This window comes from Haliaeetus leucocephalus, unplaced genomic scaffold, assembly GCF_000737465.1.
Source record: "Haliaeetus leucocephalus isolate CR32 unplaced genomic scaffold, Haliaeetus_leucocephalus-4.0 Scaffold484, whole genome shotgun sequence".
NCBI lineage: Eukaryota > Metazoa > Chordata > Aves > Accipitriformes > Accipitridae > Haliaeetus > Haliaeetus leucocephalus.
Window position 1 is genome coordinate 1,332,060 of NW_010972920.1, and position 22,919 is coordinate 1,354,978.

Here is a 22,919-nt window from a genome sequence, read left to right on the forward strand (position 1 = left end):
TTTGAGGCCAGGTTATTAAACAACTGAACTCCAACTTCCAATTATATATTAACTTAAAATTATTTGAATATCAGTCATGCAAGGAGCCAGAAATGTAACACAGCCATTAAAGACTCAAGGATCATTGCGTTCCCTGCCTGTTCTAAAGAGGTCATTGTTACCCTTTTATTTAAGAGGTGAAATAGTATAACCAAGTTGTCACTTGTTTTTGTGTTTCCAGGGCATACAAATCATGTTTATTATGAAAGATGAAAAAAATAATGCCCTCTGTGCATTGATTATTTACTTTCCTATGAAAGGAAAAGAAGTATTCTTTTTCTTGGAGTTTACAGTAAACGAATTCCTGCTATGTGGCCTTAAAGATATCCTGACTACGGCCCCCCAGCCATGTGATACCTATTCCTAGTCTGCACTGACCAGTCTCTGCAAAGTACTTAACAGGTAATTGTGTATGACTCAAATGAGATCAGAACTAGGCCATTGCTAGGAGTAGTTCAAGTGTGAGAGTGAAAACTAGAAACAAATGTGAGCCATGTTCACCAAGCCAATGTAAAAATCAACCCACCTGGAAATGAGAACTATAGTCCTTTATTACAATTGTCCTTTATTACAGCTTTATTGTATTAATTTCTTCCTGAGACATCTTTGCATGAGTCCAAGTAATTTAAGCATTGGGTTTTCAAAACTTGCTTATAAACTTAAAAAAGCTATCCCTAAAAACTTTAATTAATCTTAAAAAAACTCAAACAAAACCTTATAAGTTTGGAGTCAGGATGAAGCTTGAGTTACACTGAAGGGTTAACATTACTTTGCTCTGTTGCATATTAATGATGTGGTCTTCTGTTCTAAAAATACTCGGATACCTCCTGGTGCCTATCAGCTTTATGGTGGAAGTGTCTAGCAGGGTGGCATACTTGTCAGAATCAGAGAGATTTGGCCTTATCTTGGTTTAGAGACTTGAAGGTGCCAGGTTGTGCTTGCTCTCCGCTCTAGCTCTCTGATCTGAGAACATCAGGCAGAATGCTCAAGTGTCTCAAGCTGTGACAGGAAAAATCAAACTTCTGGTTTTAAACAACTTGGGAAGTTATGTGGATTTGTGTTAAACTATTACAGAAGAGATGGAGCAGCTCCACAGGTTGAGCTTGGTGTGAAGCTCCAAGCCCACCACAGCATGGAGATTCTGTGCTGTTGTGAATAGAGTGAAAATCTCATATGTTGACTCCTCCTTCCTGTATTTTGAGAGATTTCTCAATATATAGCAATGAAATCCTTATTTAAATATTTGTCAGGTGCAGAGATAGGAAACTGCAGCATAAAATGTAATCCCAAATATCACGTATATTGTCTTGTGTGTACGGCAGTGAGTCTAGCTTAAGAGCAGTACACCACAGGATAATGATGTGATAATGATATATATATAGATAGATAGATATAATGATGATATTTATGGGTCTGTTCTGCCTCTCCCTAACAAAATTATATAAAGCAGAAGTAACTTGATAAGTCATAGTGTAATAAGATGGGTATGAAGGCAAATTCAGGCTCAGTATTTTTCATGCTCCTCTCTATGTGACGTCTTAAGGCTTGATCTTGTGAATAAATTGCTTGCTATAAATGGATAGGCAACCAGCAGGAATTTGGAAGGTGTGTGTTGGTTCAAATATTTTTTACAGCTTAAACATCTGCTTATATGATTAGCTACTGAGCAATTAAGCTGAGCAGCGATGTATTCTCTCTTACAGACACAACTATTGCCCAATGAGTAATATTCATGAGGCTATTGTACTGTTAAGTGAAAAATTGAATACACAGCTGTATGTGATTAAGTGATTAAGCTGTGTTGTCACAATTTGTGTCATGATGTTAGAAACCCACATATCTATACTTAGGCATGACCTGATTGTATGTATGAGTTATTCCACCAAACACTAAAGATTGGCTTATATCTGGAGAAGGAAAAATGACTTTATCCTATGAATTAGAAAACAGACAAGACAAGAGGTTAAAGAGTAACAGTGCTTTCAGCACAGGATGTTTCAGGGTGTGCCCCGTCAGTAAATGATTACTAAGAGTCAGCAGGTTACCTCTCATTATAAAGTTAGTGATTAAAGTGTTAACTGGAGCCTCCCCGTAGGTGTAACTGTGACTAAGGGAGGGCTCCTGTCAGCAGCTTGGAGGAAGGAAAGTGGGTAGGTAAATATTCCCGACATGCACTGAGCTGCGGGGAGTGTCCTGGGTTTCCAGCACTCCCAGTTTGTAAAGCAAAGTAGTAATTAACAGCTCTGTGGTTCCGTGAAGTAGCAGAGGTAGCTGTCAGCCAGTGCAATGCTGTCATGCCTCTTCCAGGGCTCAGTGAAAGGTATGTGAAACTTCTTCTTTGCTGCTTTTTCTCTGATCCTATGCACAGGTAAGTGAAATGTAAAGCTGGAGCTGTTCTTCTGCTTGCTGTGTAACCTGCAGTGTCAGTAGAAAGCAAGGTCCTTTGCAGTCACCCAGAACTCGAGTCAAATTCCTTTTGGGTAATTAGGGTGCCGGAGGGAAGGAGAAATGTTCGGTCAGAAAATCTCATCAAAAAAGTTCCTAAATCTCAAGGTGGCTTGCGTGAGTCAGAGTTTTGATTAAAATGGGCAGATAATAGGTAGTGCTGCTGCTCAGTGTGTACATGGGCATAAGCGTTTGCTGCCCTTCGTTCAGTTGCCGGTGTGATTTAAAAAGTTACGTCAGTGACCTTTTCTGTTCTTTTTGGCGGGTAAAAGCTATCTTTCCTAAGCGACCTGAAATAGAAAGTAACTTCTTTTCATAATAATGGGTTACTTATTGTTTGAAATAGATTTGGTGCAACCCCTGCTCTATCATCATTGTGTGAGGGGAGGGAGCTTCTCTGTCTCTTCCTTTGACTCAAAGTTAAGGGGCCATATTCTGAAATAAATAACAACTTCATTTTGGTTTCAGTTATCAAAGCCCATTCTGAACCTGCCTGAGCACAGGGGTTATACTGTGTTTTGTATTCAAGTAGTGTTGTTACTGCTCTGTACTGTAGCAGTTCATTTTTTAAACTAAAGCGTAAACAAGTCTGCAAGACAAAGAAAAAAAGCAAAACTTGTTTTCGGTGAGGAAAATACAAGTGTTTGGAATAAGTACTTTCTTTTGATTATACCTTTGCTTTGGTGATGAAGACATCTAACTTAAAAAAACAAACAACAAAAACCCAACATGAAGGTTCATATAATGACTGCGAGTGACTACGTAAAGACTAGTAAAATTATTCTGCCGATACTGAATTTCTTATATATGTGAATAAGTCCTAAACTCATTTTTATAGAAACAGATCATGGTCTGAAATTTCACTAGATACCAGACACTTTGGAGTTTAGAAAATTACTTGGGTATATGTGTTTTTGTGCATACAGTGCAAAGCTCTTTGTGCTGTACAAAATATTAGACGTATATGTTGTCAATAGGTAAGTTAATAGGCAGCTGAGCCTTGTGGTTTCTATACAAGAAACTGAGAAGCTTTACCCCATCCTGACTTCCTGTGGTTTTGGAACAGCTCTGGGAAGCACTGAATCAAAATACCTAGAAATCTTTGGGGAGGTTTGGGTTTTTCATTTTTCTTAACACTGGTAGGAGCTCTGCATAGCACATTGCTTGCTCTGCAGTCCCCATCGTAATATATGGATGTGCCAAAAAGCACGTTCAGGCTGTTACATACAAATTAAAATGCTGCTTTGCTGCTTCTGCGTGGTTCAAGTCTGGATGTCGGGTGTCCCTCTCTTTCCAGTTCTCCTCTACAGTTGCCTCCTTTTATCCTTGAGTAAAAATCTGCATGGCTGTTTGCTCTTACCTTTGCTTTGTCATTTCTCCACTGTCCTGTCCCTATTCTGCCCCCTTAAACAAATAGCTTAAAGATCACTGTACTTAAAAAAATTAAACAAGCCTTCTCATCTGCCTCTCCACTAATCCTTTGACTCTTTCTTAGAAAAAAACATTTCAGGTAAGATACAAATCTTACAGAACAATAAAGTTCAGAACCTGTGTGAGATGTCGTGTGCCCTGATGTGACTTGACCCTTTCGCAGCTTTGGGATTGTGCAGTGGTCTTTCTTCTCTTTACTTTCCCTAGACTTCTCCAATAGTTGCAGTTTTCCTCTACGGTTGCTCACTTTGCTTCTGCCCCACTTCTCCTTTACTCCTGTCTTTCCCTTCTGCTTCTTTTGTTTCCTTCCAAAAGTATTTTAGGCTTCAGTCAGTCTTCCTCCAAGCATGAAGTTTCTTCGTAGTTAAGTCTCAGGCCAGGAGGTTAGTCCAGCCAAGGTCCCATTTTCAAAGTCTTACCTATCTGAGGGACTTGTGTGGTTCTAGTCTAATTTAACGTAATGATGAAGACTCCTGTCTGACACCAAGCGAGTCAGGAGACAGCTTTGAATAGATGGCCATAACCATATATCGTTGGTAGAGCTGGAAAACTAGCACCCTTTTGTTAGTTCGAATCAAAGGGAACAATGGGAAAAACACATTGCATTTCTCCTGCTTGCTTCCTCAAAAGAACTAGAGAAATGACATGGAAAACAATAAAATACCACGAGGTGATAGAACATGTGACAGCTTTGTGCATTTATGGAGTGCCAGTGTAAATATAGTGTCATTTGTGCTGTCAAATAATTGTGGTGGGGAAGTCACTGCGTGTTCTCAACCTGCAGGCTTCAGGGTTAACTAAAAATAAGGGCCGCAAGATGTGTGTAGCCAAAATGCACTTACGAGAAGGGTACATGGTGAAGTGTTTTATCTCTAGGGTGAGCCGGAGCTGTGGAAATGTTTTGTACGAGCCTGATAAGCAGAACTGGTCACACAACTGAGGAAAATGTAGTGAGCATTTTTTGTGCTTCTGTGCCAGCTGTAGGAGAAAAGGCCAGTCTTTGTCTGGGGTAATCAGGCATCGAGCAAAAGAAAAGGGGGAGGTGTTGGTGAAGAATTGTTCCCATCACCAACTACTCTTCCAGTTTGTTTAATTGTCAGCATTTCAATGGCATCCAGCTGAATTAAGATATGCTCAAGGTTTTTAAGGCAAATAATACAGTAAGAGCCATTTGCTGTGTAACAGAACAGGTAGTTCATGGACAATCTTTTATTTTTTTTTTTTTTTTCCTCTTAAAGATCATGTCTCTTAATCTGTAAAGATCAGCTTTTTCTTTCATATGAATCATTTTAAGGTCAAACTCTATTGAAAAGAATGACACCACGAGCAATGAAGCGGTGCTAGAGTCGTTGCTCTATGTTTAATGGTGGTGACTTGGCTAAATGCTCTTCTTAACACGTTGTTTCCTGACAGATAGGAGGAAGCTTAAGTGTATATGCAGTTCATGAACTGCAAATGTACATCAACTCCTCTGCATCTTTTAAAATTGTTCTGAAGTTACGTTGGCATTGGTAGGTGATTCAGTTGAAGGTATTAGTAAATCACATAAAATCAGATTTCAAGGTGTGGCCAATGGTTACTGAACTCATTTCAGGGGCAAAGGAACAACACTATTTTACTGGCGTACAGCAATCTCTTCCTTGTATATGAACTCATGTGTCTGCAGAAGTCCCTGGGCTTATTTGGCTTTCAGGTATGCTTTTGCCTTGATGGATATCACGCAAAGGACAAAGGGTGTGCGGGATCCTTCCCACTCTTTTCAGTGAGCTACTGATCAAGCACTGTTAGAAACCCCAGCTGCTCACGTAAAGCTCATTTTGGTAGGGCACCCTGGGTTTAGAAGTTGTGAAATAACTTCTTATATGTTTTGTAGGGTGACGGTAATGTATTTTTATGGAAAAATTCTTTTTTGTCCACATATATTTTATAAGTCATTCATTTATGACAATGAAACTTTATCTAACTTCTAAAAAAGCAGCTCAGTAGTGCAGGATCATTTGCAAGGAAGCTAGGCACTTACTCTTTAGCTAGCAATGGTCTTTTCAAGCTTGAATTTATTTTCTAAATTGATGTTCTGAAGGCTACTTGTCATTAGTAGTGTAGAGAAGCTACTTTTCAGATGTCTTGGACCAGGCTCTGTTCCGTGCTGTCTGAAATCAGACTCGAGTCAATCTCCTGCTGTAAGGGAGAGCGGACGTCAAGTGCTGTTAGGCAAATTCCTCTGTCGTCATGCCCAAATAAGACAGGAAAAGAAGTGGAATAATCAAGTTCCAATGCAGTCTTTGGAGATTTTACTGCTTTCTGTGGGATTCATTTTTTCCCCCCATGTGTGTGATGCCACTTCTTGGGCTGACACTAAGGGGTTTTTTTTTAGTGCAGTATCAGTTGTCAGTCTTGAGTCTCTGAGTCTCTTCAGTTACTTTCTTCAGTCTGCCTTTTCTTCTAGTACCTGAGGGGGAATGAAAGCAGCCAAGACTGCATAATTAAGCTTATTGAAGAATGCATTGTTGGAGTCTCATGGGTCTGGCTTGTTGCCTGCACAACGTGCTGGAATCGCTACATGGAGATCTGGAAATTATACTGCTACATCACTGTAATTATAACCTTGTTCTCTCTTTAATATCTCAGCTGCTTTCTTTGTGTGCTGCAGGACACTGCCAATGATCCACACTTCTCCTTCTCTTGTCTAGTTTTATGAACCTGGTTAAGGGTGGTTTGCTGAGTCACTTATTTTTTTTGGTGACCCTGGGCAATGCTCTATCCATAATTAACAAATGAATCCTAACCAGTAAATGGGTTGCAGCCTTGGTGTACTAGCAAGTAAAGTGTAATCATGGAGTGGTAGAGTAGTCCTAAAACTACTTGAGAAGGTCCTGGCATATGTAGTAATTGGGATTTAAAGCACTGTGATATACTTGGTGGGAATGGCTTATGGCTTTTTTACTAGGGGTGGGAGATAGTTGGGTCGTAAGGCTAAATACCAAGTAGTCAAAATATGGTGTAGTTAGCCCTTAGCTTCAGTGTCGAAGCCTGTTTCACTTATGCAAACTAAGGCTTTGTTGTTGTTAGTATTTAGTCTTTCTTAGTGGCATTAGCGGATATAATTTTTTTTTTAACCGTTTGTTTAGATTAATCTCTTCTGAATAAATGAAGAAAGTGACTATGAAAGCACAGCATCTACCTTCTGTTTCCATCAATGAGGAGAAGTTCATAACCAGGTAAATTATTAAAAAAACCCCAAACATTTAACGACTTTGCTGCTTTCGTTCAAGTTACTCCATATTTATTCATTAATAGAGGATTCTGTAGAGAGCTGAGCCTGTAGCAGCAGCAATTCCTACAACTTGCTTTCTGTTAAGTGTCTACAGAACAAGGTTGCCCTTTATATGGATTTCAAAGAACAGAGCATTAAATCTTTTGGTCTGTGGATTTTGTTTATTAGGTAGAGCAGCACTTTTAGAGGATACTGAAATAAAATTCCAACTTAGGGCAGAAGACCTTCCTACCTTTGAAATCTATTGGAACTGAACTTGAGTTCCAGTGTTTAACGTGAGCTCTGCTTGTCTGAGGCACAGGGTTTGGTCTGTAGCCCCAGATGGCAGGGTTTCTTTGCAGAAAGACTTAATTGGGCTACCAGCTCTATTCTGTAGTGAGTGAAAGTAGTTCTTTAGCCTACTTATAAAAAGCTTGGAATTACACTCAAACTGTATTTTGTGGGATGTTTTTTGACAGTTAAATCTGGCTGCTAGGAATTGTTCCAAATGCTGCCATAAACCCTGAGCTGCTTGGCATATAGCTCCATCCACTTTTTAGGGGATAAATTTTTCCCTTGTTGACCAGACCACAGGAGCTGGAAGAGGGGGCTCTTTTCTCACTTCATTTCCATCCCTCTTAATGTTCCTGTGGGAAGAAGCTAACTGTAAACTTGCCCAGGGATGGGGCCTGTGATAGAATTTCTTATGCTGTGATAGGTATTTGCATCTGAATCCTCATACTTTTATACGTGGCATGAGCAGTGCTGTTGATATCTCAGTTTTTAAGGAAGGGTGTCAGAACTTTGCCTGAAGCACACAGGCAATAAATGCATCCCTGCCCTTCTCCTAAAGAGTTGTTCCTCTTATACTGCTACTAATTTGGGACCTAGAGCTGGAGATGTGTAAATTTATGCTAATAATGAAATGTTCTCTGTTCTCCTTTTCAAGGGCTGTTGTAATGTGCAAGCGTGTTTTCTAAACTATTGTAATTGTCTAGCTTTGTGAAGGACCTAATGCATATTTTAGGAAGTGACTTTTTTTTTTAATTCATTTAAACAGCATTTTTTTTACATCATGGCAAGTTAAGTAACTGTTGTTAGACTGGAGTAGTGTCAGAAGGAATTGATTAGTGTGAATTTTCATGTATTTGGCATACAAAAGCATTTGGACATGTACCACATGAACCAATGTCTCTGGGTTTTTATTCCCCTATATATTTGCTTTCAAGTGGTGAAATATGGATTCTGGTTGATGCCTTTCTGCATTACAGTCATGGTTTTAAGTACTGTTGAAGTTCCTTTGCCTTACAAAAAACCAACAAACAAACGTTTCAAGAATTGCTAACATATTGTCTATGCACTCAAGCTTGCTTCCAATGCAATTTCTAGACTATTGTCCCTCATATATACCTTGAATCTGCTGTTACATTACTCTTCTTCCAGTTGTATTGTGCAAATCTTGCTGATGTGGCAAGCCAGCAGGCTTGGGAGTTGCACAATGGCTGGATCTAAAGGCTAACCGAAGTATGTAGGATTATTTGGCTGGCTGAACTACGGTGTCTTTAAGCATAACTGCAATCCATGGATCCATATCCACAGATAAATGTGTAGGGCTTGGGGGAAGAAGAGGACACAGGTGAATTGTCCTAGGTTAGCTTTTCAAGTGAGCACAATCTGGGCTCTCTTGTGGTTTGCCACTGGAGCACTTGACCTTCCAGCTGCCTTGTATTGTGCCTTTTTTATTGGAGGAAGTGGTCAATCTGCAGTAAACCTTACCTTTTTGGGGGTTCGCCTCTAAGTTGTTCTACCAGTTACTTAGCTTTGGCTTCCATTAATGGCTGTGTTTGGCTGTTGTCAGAACACGACAGCTGCTGATTTTCTGGCTGTGTAACTCTGAAGAGATGTCGGTCTGCCTTTTGGTTAGGGCAGTCTTTGGGCCTTTGCAGTGAAGTTGTGTTATGCTAAGACTAGTTCTGGAACTAGTAGGATGGTGCATGTGTTACTTCTTTCCAGACCTAAAAGAAGTAAAGAAGAATTTTCTCTTCTAATGTCTGCACTACACAAGGACAAACAAGTCAGTGTGAGCTGCTGTTAAATCTCTCCCTCAGGGCTTTTCTAATTGCTTGTGTGGTTTGTCACTGTTGGTAGCACTAGTGTGAGAATGAAACCTGAAAGATTTATTTGTGCGAACTTCTGTAGAAGTTAATGGGAAGTTTTTTCTAGTCAAGGCAAGAAACGAAGTGAAAATCTAAAGAGCTTGCTCTGAGAAATGATATCTGCCTCAGAGATAACCCTTACCACATCACTTAGTGTTTTTAGTCTATGATTTTATTTGCTTTTATAGCCAACATGGACTAGGAGTAATAGAAGGGCCTCAGAGTGTAGCCCAAATCCTTAGGTATTCATAATCTACCTTCAGGGAACTGATGTCTCCAACTTTGTACCTGAAAAAAGCTTGCAAAATAACAGCTGTCAATAAAATGGTTGTCAAAGGCTACAAAGTATAAAAAGTTCCTCACAAGCTGTATCAGCAGGTCTATCAACTTATGTCAAACAAAACTATGTCTCTCTTGCTTGCATGTCAATTTTGCATTGCATCTTGATTTTGCCTCTGTATGAGGCCAAGGTGTGCTTCATCTTGCTTACCTTTAGCCAACATGATCCAAATTTCACTTGTACCTGATTCATATCTAAGCCTACTACAACTTTCCCTTTTGGTGGGATGACCTGAATACAATCCCTCATCGCTCATGGAACACAAAGAACCTCTAATGAGCTATTTGAACACAATGGAAAGAAAGGTTTTCACCACTTGTATTACTAGGATTGAGGAGCAAAGTGACTTGAAGTAAATGTTGGAAATGCTGTTTTGGAGTCCTGCACTCTGTTGATAAAGCCACTTCAAAATATTTTGGGGGGAGTTGCAGTAGGTTAAAGTAAATAATTTGCATCCAGAGCATTAGAAGGGAATGCAGTTAACCTTCATGAGTTTAGTGGTGCAGTCTGTGTCCTCATGTTACCTGCTAAGTAAAAGCCCTGATTATCTTTTCCCTTCTCACCATGGGAAAAAGCTCACCAAGCAACAGGACGCTGCCCACTTCAGTTTATAAAGTGGAGCAAGGGAGGGATAGGGTATGCCGAGGAAATTTTTTCGCTTGTACACTTTGCATGCCCCTCTGTCCCAAACACAGGATATACATATTAACTGGTGTCCCTGCTTCCCCCGCTTCCCTCTGCAGCATGTCAGGTTGGGGAAAGGCCACATTTCTGCTGACCAGTTTCAATGTCGAGCTCTCAGGCAGCAGCGTCCATCAGTCCCACTCGGGCACTCTGCAGTGTCAGATGTCTGCCTGCCTCACCCTGAAGGAAGAGGCAGGTGCTACAAGTATGTATCCCATGTAGAGACTCATGTCATGATATAGTTCTACTCAGCGTTATTAAGAGATACCGTGTTGTCCAGATGCTTTGGATATGTAAAAATGGTCAGAGGTGACTGAGAAACACAATCCTGCCTAAGGCGCTTGCTTTGAGCTCTCAGAGAGACTGTAGGCAGGGGAGACTGAAGGTGGAAGAAGAGCGTGTGTGTCATAAGCCACAGAAGAGGGTGTACGCTGCTGGAGTAAGACTATGACAGTCCCAGGAGAAGGTATTTTGGTTGTCTGCTTGGTACACTTGGAAACATACCTAGCACTTTCCAACCAAAATGATTTGTGTTTTCATCCTTCTCCTATTCTTTTGCACTGATTTCTTGGGAATTCCTTAGTATCTAAGGTGAGTTCCCCTGAGCAACACTGACTTTTTTATTTTTTAAGTTGCACAGTCAACTGTGCAGCCATTTAAACAGTCACTTTGAGTAAATTGAGTCACAATCTGATCAGAGAGAGGTGCTATGAAATAATATTCATTTCACCCCTGAAAATAACTTTCTGAACTCCTTTGCAGTGATGGAGAAGCTGATACCACTCCTAGGGGAGAGATCGCTCTTAGGTTTGTCATTTCTGATAAGGGTGCCACTCTTGTTGTTGATAATGTCCTCGTGTTCTGCTACATGGGTGTGTTGTGACTGTTACAGGAAAACAGATGTTAAAAATTCTGCTGAAACCACTCATGCCACTGTTTCTAGTGCCTCAAAGCTGCACTGTAGAGTTCTTATCTAAATGTATCTTTCTGAGAAGGTAGTGTGTAATACTTCGCATATAGTCTTGGTCCATATATTCCTGTGTCTCCAATGTTACTTGTTTTATGTTCTTGGTGCACTCTGAGTGTTGAAATATTAAAATGTAATTTCCACTGAGTGTCATTCCCATGTGTAATTTGTTTTTCAGTGATGGTGCTGGAAGTCAATTCTTGGTTTTGGGGAGGGGTTTTGCTTTTGTTTGGTTTTGGTGACTTTTTGTTTGTGTCTGGTTGTTTGGGGGGCTTTTGGGGGGTGGTTTTGTTTCTTAAAATTGGCATAGGAGTTGTAATAGCACTTCTGATAGTATGTGGGTCTTAAAGTAGTTTCAGTAGGTCTTGTGGAACTTAACTGTGAGAAGAGTTTGCAAATGCTGTCTGTTTTGCCTGTGGTTCCCCTGTTAGAGTATCTCATACTAGATGAAAAAATGGAAATAATAGACACTATTTAGAAACAAACTTGGTGTCTTTACTCACCACTGTAAGACAGTACATAAAAGCATCTGGATCATTTGTCATCTCAGTGCTTAAAGATTGTCTGTGAGGAAGAATTTATACATTTCCATGCAATTGTTTCCCATGCTTAATTATCTCTGCTGGTGGAAATTGCTTTCTTGAATTACTGTCTAAATCATCTTTGGTGTTTCATTGGTGTGGGGAAGAGCATTTAATTCTTGATGGTTCTGAAATATGTATCACTTAATTCTGTCTTTTTTTTGGTCCTCCTTAACCTGAGCTGCAATTTGCTTTTTGCCTTCACGAGAGCCTGGCACTACTGTCATGGGATCAGCAGCTGCTTAGCAGTAATTGCAAGGTGCTTTTCCACAGTGCTGGTGCCGAAGCAATCATCCCCCAGCCTGTGTTTGTGCAATGTGGCATTTATTGCTCCTTACCCATTTACAAGGTCTGTGTGGGCTGTCCACATCACTGCTGCTGTTAGCTCAGGTGCGAGCGGCGTTTGCACTGGCTGTCGGCAGAGAGCTGGCCTTGCCCTGCGCTGTGACTTTAACCCACCTGGGATGCTGCACAAGTGCTGTCTGTACACCCACAGGCTGCTCAGGTATCCAGGATGTTGAGTAGCCCAGTCTCTGCTGAAATTTCCCAGGAGGTTTGGAAATCCCATAGTTAAAATCCAGTAGCTAAAGGGTTTTGCAGACCAAGTTGCCAAAGGGAGGAGGAGGTGGCTGTGGCCTAGTAACTGGGATGTGCAGTAGCTCTAATTTGGTTATTTTGGAATCCCATAAAACTTGAAACTTTTTCTGAAACCCTGTTCTCCTGCAGTGTTGCGAGTTTATCAAGGATGGTGACAGGCATAGTTATCTCTGGTGGTGGTTCTTTAATATTAAGTTTCCAACATCATTATCACTGGCGTGCCTCACATTGCCTTCCTGCCTTCACACAGTGTTTTCAAAGCAGAATGTTACACTGCCTTTTTTTTTTTTTTTTAATTGCATCATGAATTTCTGTTTGAAATCTGAGATGATGGGCAGGCTTATAATCCTTGCTTGTTGGCAGAAGTTCTCTTCATCGCCATCCTTTCTCTGCGGAGCAAAGACTTAGTGCAAAGCTGTTATGTTTCAAGCTGAAGGAAACTGAAATGTTTTGTCTAGGCATACTGTAGATATTCTGAAGTAAGAAGACTATCTGAAGAAATATAAAAACCCAATGGAAACCATTACGGAGAGAAAACTAATTGTAACCCAACTAAAATGATCTGCAGCATTGTTGCATGGGAGTGTTGTTCCTGTTTGCTTCCCCCTTAAGACTACAACAGAAGTCCAAAGTACAAGTTACTCTGGGGCAGTGTTATTAATGTCACATCAGACTGTGACTAATTCATTTCCTCTATATATCAGGTCTTTAAAGAAGGAACTTACAAGCAACCTAGTATCCTGACAAAATTTTACACCTGGAAAATGATGTATTAATCATTAACAAACCTGTACAGAGATGCAGTGGGTAACACTGCAGGGTGTTACCCTGCCACTTAGCATCTGGATTTTTACAGTGATAGAGATGTTAATTATTCTTTTCACTGTGATCTTTTATTCTAGAGAGCAGCTCAGTTCTCTTCTGAAGACTTATAACTCTTACTATTCTGATCAAGAAAATCTGCAACTGTCACATAACCAGGTAAGGATCTCTGTAAAAATAATACAAAAAGCACAGTGTGATAGTAGGAAAAGCACTAATGGGCGCTGATGTTTAATGCAGCTAGACTGAACAGTATAGGATACTTGTCGTGTGTTAGTATATTAGAATATATCACTAATAAAAACGCTACAGCAAGTGCTACAGTCAAATGCTATAAGGAGAAGAGAGCAGAAATAAGTATGTTCAGACAAGTGGGAGTTTCAGATTTTTAGCAGTGTGATCTCCTTGCCATCCCATTCCTTAGCGTATCATAAGAAATCATTCTTTGGGTTGACCTCTCCAGTCTTACATTGTTAGCTGGCAGGGAGTAAGTAGTACTGCAAATATTTCTGTGGGGTGCAGCTCCCCCTTGCCCCTTCAGCTTGAACCTACCGTGGATAATGGCAGGACTGCTGTCACTTGGGTCAAGGAGAGACTAACAGTGTCTCCTCGAATGTGAACCTTTAGTACAGAGAGAATGCTTGCAAGCACAGCCCCAGGAATGTATTCTCTGTGGAGACCAAAGGGCCTGTGGAGCTGAAGGACGAATGAAAGCATGAATCGTGTGTCTTGTGCCAGAGAGTTCCTGGTCTAGAAGTCTGAACTTCCTGTTCCTCACAAGCTGTGTTTCTGTCGTTTTGCTGCTATCAAGACCCAAAAGGGATGTTAGAGCAATTGTGGGCAAAAATGGTCTGGAAACGGGAAGGTCTCACTCCTCTGTCCCAGTTCATTCTGCAGTCATAGTGTTCTATGTCAGCAAGAATGGAGACCGATAACAGCTTTTGAACTGATGCAGTGCTTTGCATCAACAAGGACAATTTCATTAACTGCTGCTTCCTCCTTTACCAGCACCCATTCTTCCCCTTTACCAGCACCCATTCTTCCCCTTTACCACCTTCTTAGCACCCTGGTTTACATCCAAATAGAACAAATAGGATTTGACTTGTAATAGTATGGGATTATGGACATGTTGGTTGTAAATCGTCCTGGTCAGTTAGACTGATGCTGACAAAAGATCAGGTCAGCTGCAGCTTTAGCTAGCTGTTTTGGAAATATCTTAAGTATGGAGATTACACAGCCTCTCTAGGTGACCTATTCCAGGGCTGTGTCGGCCTCAGTGATTTCATTGTATTCCTGTTACTTTGAGGGGGATTCTATTATTATTACTTTGTTATTATGCAGCACTCCTTATTCCTTTTTTTTTTTTTTTCCAGCAAGAAGGAAGCAAACCATTTATTGAAGGCATCTTGTCCATATTTTGGGGAGTCCGACATCCTATCCGATTAAAAATTCAGGATGAGAAGCAGATACCCTCTTTTGTAACCCTGAAGTCAACAGAGAACGTGGGTTTGTTCCCTAGTAAAAGGTAACTTCCATAAGAAGGAGGCAAGCTAGTATTTCAAGAGAGCTCATGTAGGTGGCTTCAGTGGATATGGCTGGTTGTATATCCCAGATTCCACAAAGGCCATGGTGGTCACTTGCACAGCAGTACTGTGTGCCCGGTGTAACTGGCGTGGACTTTCAACAGCTGCTGCTGGGCAGAAAGATGCATCTTTGTAGCATCTTTGTTCCATCTTTGTCTGGCTTTCAGCTTAAGAACAGTTGAGAAAGTGGAGGAGGCTACTGAGTATTGCCACGCAAGTACTGGGAAATGTGTATATATAAAAATTTACAAAAAACGCCCCCCCCTCCCCATGCATATATGTACACCTCAAAATGCCAGTAGTCCTTGAAAGACCTCATGTTGGCGTATGCTCTACAGCATGAAGCAAAAAGCTGTCAGGTTAGTACTAAGTGATTGTTTATCGCAGGTTACCTTCCCAGGTACTTCAGATGTGAAACAGTTGCTTCCCAGCGCAAAGCTCAAGCCAGGTAATAAATACTGGCTTCCTGTGTGCAAAATCTAATGTTAAAACCCCTTAGAAATACACATAGATCAACTGCTCCTTCAGGCTGTTGTCTATGATATTTCTTATCTGAGTGCACTGTGCTGATCTGACTCCTGCTAGATTTGCCATATCTTTAAAAACAGTTGTAGGTTCTTAGAGTATTTCTTCTTTCTGTTTCAATCATGTCTTTCGCAAGCCTTGGTTGGTGAATTGTGAATTGTATCTGATGAGCTGAAGCTGAGTTTTAGGTGTCATATGGAAGCTGAGGCAATGTTTACCCTGAATGACTCCTGGATAAATTCTGTATTTCAGAGCTTGTTTTCCTAATTATCCGTTGTCTTAGACTGCATGTGGTACATGTTTGAATTGTGGATTTAATTCTACCGTCACTGCAGCTGTGGGGATAGTCTTCCTCCCTATCTGTTGCTGTTGCAATTAAGGGATGTAACCTGATGGGAGTAACCAGCAAAGAACTCGAGTCTAAGGCAAACCTGGTTCTCTGTACCTTGACCAGGTCTACTGGTAAGGGGTGTTTGTGGCCTGTAGGATAGTGTGCAGTCTGGCAGTTAAAGTTATGCTTTGCCTTTTGTTTCTTAAAAAGGTAGGACTGTTGGAGATCTGAATCTTAAAGTAAATATTAATTCATGATCACAGAAATGTGAAGCTGCCCTGACATGCTTTAAGGTATGCAGAGCAGCTTGACTGTTTGATCTTAAATGAACTTTTTAAATGCATGGAACACAACTGAGATCGTTGTTTGGCATGTTCTTTGGAGTTAGTTGAATATTGTTTTGAATATATAGATAGGAAATGAATTTTTAATTTTTTTTCCTACAAATTGGTTTATTCTCAGTCAGAGCAGTAACTGGCCAAAGACTTTCTGCTAGAGAGTTTATGCAATGAATTATGGAAATACTGGCATAAAAAAAGTTGGGTTTTAAAACAGGCTGGATTGAATTCCTCTCACGCAGAACTGGTTTGGATAGCACAAGGGGCTAGTATGGTCATGTAATCTTTCGTGTCCCCAGATAGGATGCACCCTGTGACTATTTGAACCATAATATGTGTATGCTTTCCGTATGCCTGCCTGGTACCCCATGTGCACACTCTGGGGCATTGCTATAAAATAGATAAAGAATTACTGCAAATTATTTAAGAGACATCATGGTTAATGTTCAACATGCTGTAAATAGGGTTGTGTTACATTTGGGATCCCTTGTCATACCACATTTTACTATTTTCTAATGAAATAAACTAAAATTACTGTATTCATATACTACATTGAATTCTGTAGTCATGTTATATGAAGTTTTGAATGGGGATAGGAACATATTGCATGAAGCCTGGCTACAGGTTAAATTGAAATCACTGAGGCAATGAGGAGTCATCCTCATTATAGAATAAACTATAAATATATGTTTGATATTTCAGGGGAATGACACGCTGGGGAGAATTTGATGACCTACATCATATTAGCGGGGAGACATTGAAATCTACTGAAGAAAAGCCAAACCTTGAGAAAAGTTAGTGTCGGTGCTCTTATGTTCACTAAAAATTCTTTGTTCTGTGACTGTGCAAAAATAATTTGACATATTAGGCCTTCCCTGCCAGTAAAGGGAAATCTTTTTCTGTCTCTGTTTGACATCTATTACATGTTAGTGAAACACTGATGTATGACTGGTTAGTGAAGACACTGAGGTGCTGGTAACTTTTCAAACAGACAGTGCTAACGGGCTGTGCTTTCACCAAAGAAATCATTCCCAAGAAGTAAACAAAATAGCAAACTGTGGCCACTGCAGATAGCCTATTGCTCTGCATTGTATGCCTATGCCTTGCTCCCCTTGCACTCCCTACACCCACCCAAAAAATAATTAAATAATGATAAAAAAAATCCCTCCACCAAGAGCCTCCTTCCTGTGGGGGTGTTGGCAAGGAGGGTAGAGCAGCTGTACAATACGCTGATGCAGTTTCATTTTGTCCAGGTTATTCATGTTACGAAAGCTGCACTCTGAAGTCCAAGAGCGAGCAGGAACATGATTGTGCTACCCTGCCCAGGGCCGGCAGCAATGCCGCAGCTGTGCGGAAGAGGACCAAGTTCCCCATGATAGCGAGGACAGAAGTAGAAACTCACAGGTTTTCGATTAATGGCCACTTCTACAACTATGAGGTATGAATGGTTATGCTTGTCTTAGATCGCCTGAGGCTGCGTAATGGGACAGAGAAAAAAAGTCCAGCAAGCTTCTGGAGTCCCCTGCACCCCCTTAGCCAAGAGGGACACTCCACACTGGTCGCCCTGTGTGGCCGGGCCAGTGTCACTGGCCCCTGGGCTCAACCCCTGGGGTCCGCTTTTGGGGTCTGCTCCCGAAGGTGGGTTTCAAGCGTGCACGGCTGCTGCCTTGGGGGTTCCACAGTGGTCCTATGTACTGGGGGGCTCTCCTGAGGACACTGCCTGCCCTTTGCTTTATGGCAACAGTGGCAGCATACCTGACAGCTTGCTTTGCCTCAGAGCTGCGCATGTTTACGTCCTTTTGAGTGCCAGCCATTGAGTACAGCAGTCCTCATCCTCATGCCCTTTTGCTGCTCTTTTTGTTCCCAGACATCAGTTTTCACTCCGGCTTTCGGATCAGAAACCAAAATAAGAATAAACAGCCAGATGAGAACAAGACAAGTAATAGAACAATTGCTTCGGAAGTTTAAGGTAATTCTGCATGTTTGCGGAAGCAAGTGCAGCCGCGTTCTAGAAATGCTAGCTTGAGCATGTCACATAGTACTGTGTGAAATGCAGGAAATAACTGAGAGAGGATAGTGTGTAGAATAGAGCATAGAAAAAAACCCCACGTGGGCTCTTTTAAGGAATGGGTTGGTTTTATTTTACAAATGTTTCACGGCTCTGTGAGTCTGGAAACGTTCTGTTGGGTGTATGGTGTGCCGTGAAGGAAGAACTACAGAACCGCTTCTGTATCAACTCACACCCAGGAGGGGAGAAGGCTGCTGTACTGCCAGCATTTCTGAGCACAGGTGAAGGATGTTTGTTTAATGCACATGGCAGTGCTTCCCTCTAGTGACGGGCCCTGGTAATTGTATTTTGCTTAAAACGGTAGGGAATTCTCTTCTAGCCCGAGTGTCTGGGGGATGATGCATTCTGTTAGATCCAGGCACACAGAAAGCTCCAGAAAGTCAGAGTTAAAGCTACTGCTCGAGATCAGTGCCGTACTGTCTGAAACTACCTTTTTTTTTTTCTTTCCCTCCTTTCTTTGGTACCATCTTCCATTAACATGATTATACATGGTCAGAAATATGTTTACCATTGGTGCTGTATGTTTCTCCAATATCTTTATTCTATGTACCTTCTTAGTGTACAATTTTTGATAATTCTCCATTTAGTTTTTCTAGAGACATTTAACTTGTCTAGAGACTTTGCTGTTGCAGTATTACTTCATATAGTTAGTAAGACTGGGTAGCGTAATAGTAAAAGGAGAAGTTGGCTTCTATGAATGATAACATAAGGAATGGAGTTACAGAGCAGGTTGTAAAATTGTAGAGAAAAAGTTGAAAAAGAAGCATTCAGAAGGGCTGCTATTTTCTGAATGTGGTTGTGCAGGCAAGTAGATAGGAAGAGATCACAGGGTTTTACCCTAATGGTAATGCTCTTCGCAAACATGCAGGTCACCTGACAAGAAAGTTGTGTGATGTAGTTAAGGGTGCTACAAGGAATCGAGATGGGAAAGATCTGGTGTTGTCTAAGATGGTGTGTTACTGATTTGGGCAATACGGTGATGTATGCAGTCATGAGGTAGTGGGGTACAGGGACAATGAACGTGGCCGCATAGCTTTCCATCTTATCCAAATCCAGTATCTTTTAACTTTTCCCCAGACAGGATCCCAGTCTCAGACTTTGACCTAATATCTGAGTTGAGAAGTACGGAGAATATCTGCTGATTGTGAAATGCTAGGAGAGGGTATCAGTCAGTCTGAATAGACTTTTTTGTTTGCCTTTAACAGATAGAAAACAGCCCACATGAATTTGCACTTTATATTATCCATGCATCCGGAGGTAAGCCAGACACTGCTGCGTGATCACTTCATATGTAATTATCCTCTGTGTGTGTGTGCAGACCGCTTAACTTGGGAATGACAGGATTCATCACAGGCATCGGTCTTTGTTTGGACCGTGTGAGTGCGGTGTGGCATTTTGGCTTTTCTGGAGACCCCTTAGAGATGTGTCATCCTCTGATAGAGAGGAAAACCTGAGTAGTTGTCTTCTGGGTGCTTTCAGTGTGCTGCCAGTATGGCTGGTTCAGCTAAACAGGCTTTTGTTTTTCCTGTATTTAAAGGTTGTGTTTAAGATGCTTTTCTGCTCTAACTCTTGTTCTGCAGAGCTGCACTGTAACCATGGGATGCCAGGCTCCCACTGGTAGTGTTATGGCATATTTTAATTGACAGTTTGGGATGGTAGTCCTGGATTGCAGATGCCTAGTTAAAAGTAGTCATTTTTCAGTGGAAAATGGTTACTTTTGCAACACAGTTTATTCTGTTTTTTCAGGAAAAAGGGAATTTGATCTTTATTAAAAGGAATACCTGAAAGAATGGGAGAGAGAACTGATAGACACATACCTTAAATGTCAAAATACAAAGTTGAAATAATGTTTGAAAACTATTAAGTAGACTCTGTTTTAGGGAGTCATGCTCAAGCTAATGGGCCTGGGATCAGTACCTTAAGTGCTTACTTAGCTACCTAAATTGAAACTCCTTTGTGTTGCATCTACCAATTTCTTAAAAAATGCACAGTGTAAGTTAGGTGCGACATCCTCCTGCAAATATGTATTAGAGACTGGCTAGGCATCTAAAAATTGCACATAAGTCAAAACAGGATGTTCGTCAAGAAAAAAGACTGCTGATTGCATGAGGTATCTAAAGGCACTGTTGTATGTTCTGTGCATCCATGACATTTCTTGTACATCTCAGAGAAGAAGCAGCTGAGGAGTGGAGATGTTCCCTTACTGCACAGACTCTTGCAGGGGCCTTCGGAGAAGATTGCCAAGTTTTTTCTCATGGACAGGGATGTGGAAGAGATAAGCAGTGACGTACGTATACCATAAATTCTAATAGTTCATGGTATTTTTCTGAATTAGCATAGTTGCTCATGTGTATTTCTTGTTGTCTTCTTGACAGGTTGCTCAGTATATTCAATTTAATCTTTCCTTTTTGGAATCGATTCTGCACAGGATAAATGAAGAAGAACAACAGGAGATTGAACAGACAATTGCAAGGTAAATAAAAGTAAAATGAGTGGGGTAACTTTGAGGCCGGGAGAATATTTACAGTTATGGGTTGGCTCAAGAGGTGAATGCATTTACGTGGCAGAGAGCAGTTAGAACACCGTGCTGTGTCTACTGCTGGGAAACTTGGTGGGATTTATAATCCTTTCTATTTTCTGCATATCCAGATGTGCTGTTGCTGTTAAAGATTCCAGAATAAATACTGACTACGTACACTCAGGGGGGTCTTTACAGAATATCTGGACCCTCAGGCTCTCTTCCGTTTACTTGGTTTCTCTTCTGAGCTTTAGACTGGTTCCTCAGTTTCTACTTGCTGTATATATTTCCTCAGAAAGTATAAATGCAGTGCATACTGTGGTACTATTGAGGTAGCATACCATTTAAGCTAGATCAGTGCCAAATTTTTAATCTCCCTTTAAAACTTCACTTCTGATAAATGGCATGAGTTATTTGGATGGTGGCTCAAAATGCACAACAGGTACAAGTCAGAAATGCACTGTTTCTCTTCTGAACTTGTTTATGAGTCCTCAGGTCAAAAGCAATGAGAGTCTATGCGAGCTGTGGATCTGTTGTCAAATGACTGTCTGATAATCACTTTGAATCAAAGTGGCTAGGAAATCTAAAGAAAAAAATAAATAGCAATTGCTATTTTCTGTCAGAAGAGGTTTAATTACAACTCTCTTCAGCCATTCAACTAGCACGTTAGAATTTGGGCTGAATTTTTGCAGGATTCTGTGCTACTTAAATGCATTCTCTCTCTCTCTTCATCTCAGGTACCTAAAAGAGAAGAGTATGATATGCCAGCACCTTCATAGTCAAACTGTTAAAAAAACAGAGACAACTGTTTGATGTGAATGGCCTGTTGCGAATACCCCACACACCGCCTTTGCCAAAGGGAAGTCAGTATGTTTGCTTGAATGTGCCATGACTGAAGAGCACTTAAAGCACAGGGGTGTTCCAAGTGCTGAAGTTTGTCTCGGTAATTATGCAACCGAAATTGAACCCGCTCCTCTACAGCGCTGGAATACAAGTTGGGAACCACCAAATAAGAAGCACTAGATCCCCCAAAAGGCAGATGCTGAATCTAGCTTGAAACTTAAGAGAGAGAGAAAGATCCTTTGAAAAGCACAAGGCTTGAAATCCTGCTAATTTCCAAACCTTTACCAAAAGTCTAGGATATAAGGAAAATATTGCAATAACCAATGTGTTAATTGTACAGAAAATATGAAAATTAGGTATATGGTTTTCCTTCTATTAGAGAAATGTTGAATTATATTAGGAGGAAGCTTTCAGTAGAGATAAGTGGCAAAAGGTACGTATGCATCTAAGATTGCAGTTAGGCTTTTCACTTATCTTAAAAAAAAAAAACAACAAACAAACAACTGTGCAAGGGAGACCTGAAATCTCACTGGCTTTGGATTGGTAGATGCCTGACTTGCTTAAGCTTTGAGCTACAGTTAGAAAAATATAAATGGGAAACCCTCCCACTCAATAGCTACTTAGCTCTTAAACATAAGAGGGAAATTTATCTCTGAAGTATCTCTTGAACTGCAAAGTAAGAACTCTCACTACATACTGTTGCGACTGCTTGATTAGGTCATGGAAGGCACCTCTGCATTTGTTGTTGTTGTTGAAAAAAATGATTCTGTGTTACTTCCTGTGTTGTGTATGTGAAGATGGAAATGCGAAGTGTTCGGTGAGAGAGGTTGAACCTCACAGCCGTGGTAGGTTTGGGTTGGCAGCCTTCCCACAGATGCGGTTCTGGTACAGCCTGGCCCTAGCGTGGTGTACGGGAGCCAGCTATCGGATCCTGTCTGGTTGAGTCATGCTGAATATTAAAGCTCCAACTATAGACATGTAAATAAAATCCAATTTGTGCACCATTAATTGCCTTCCTTTATTAGTCTGGTTTTTTTACATGATATCTCTGTTTTGCCTCAGCTACGTTTGGCTTTTGCAGATAACAAGATAAATACTGAGAGAGAGAGGAAGTCCAAGTGCAGAACATGTTGTCTAGAAATCGTGTGGAATAAATCAAATATGAAAAACTCCACACTGCCTGCGATGATGTTACTCAGACAGTAATTTAAAAATGAGAAGTCACTGTGCTAATTGAAGTTACTGTGGCTGGGGCAAGGGGTTTATTTTTATGTACAGTCTATTATAATCCTGCCCAGGAAAATAATTATGGGCAAGGGAGCACAGAGGGGAGAAATAAAACTAATTCAGCAGTTAATGCATGGTATTAACCATTGCCTTAGAGGTGCAGATAGAAGT

General features: G+C 40.8%; 1 protein-coding gene across 1 annotated transcript; it reads left to right on the forward strand.

Moving 5' to 3' along the window:
- The first annotated feature begins 2,163 nt into the window (after nucleotides 1-2,163).
- RASSF6 (Ras association (RalGDS/AF-6) domain family member 6) lies at nucleotides 2,164-21,491 on the forward strand. Its single transcript, XM_010575489.1, has 11 exons — nucleotides 2,164-2,347; nucleotides 7,044-7,133; nucleotides 13,396-13,474; nucleotides 14,689-14,840; nucleotides 16,795-16,886; nucleotides 17,346-17,530; nucleotides 17,960-18,061; nucleotides 19,366-19,417; nucleotides 20,329-20,447; nucleotides 20,536-20,633; nucleotides 21,416-21,491. Exons 2-11 carry the CDS (start codon nucleotides 7,063-7,065, stop codon nucleotides 21,489-21,491), a joined length of 1,026 nt encoding a protein of 341 aa, XP_010573791.1. The 5' UTR covers nucleotides 2,164-2,347; nucleotides 7,044-7,062.
- Nucleotides 21,492-22,919: the final 1,428 nt, after the last annotated feature.

Excerpts from the sequence above, each read along its gene's own strand:
- RASSF6 (XM_010575489.1), top strand. The coding sequence starts at position 7,063 with ATGAAGAAAGTGACTATGAAAGCACAGCATCTACCTTCTGTTTCCATC. Across the intron at positions 16,887-17,345 it reads AAAGCCAAACCTTGAGAAAA|GTTATTCATGTTACGAAAGC; the intron begins GTTAGTGTCGGT and ends CATTTTGTCCAG. Across the intron at positions 17,531-17,959 it reads GCCACTTCTACAACTATGAG|ACATCAGTTTTCACTCCGGC; the intron begins GTATGAATGGTT and ends TTTTGTTCCCAG.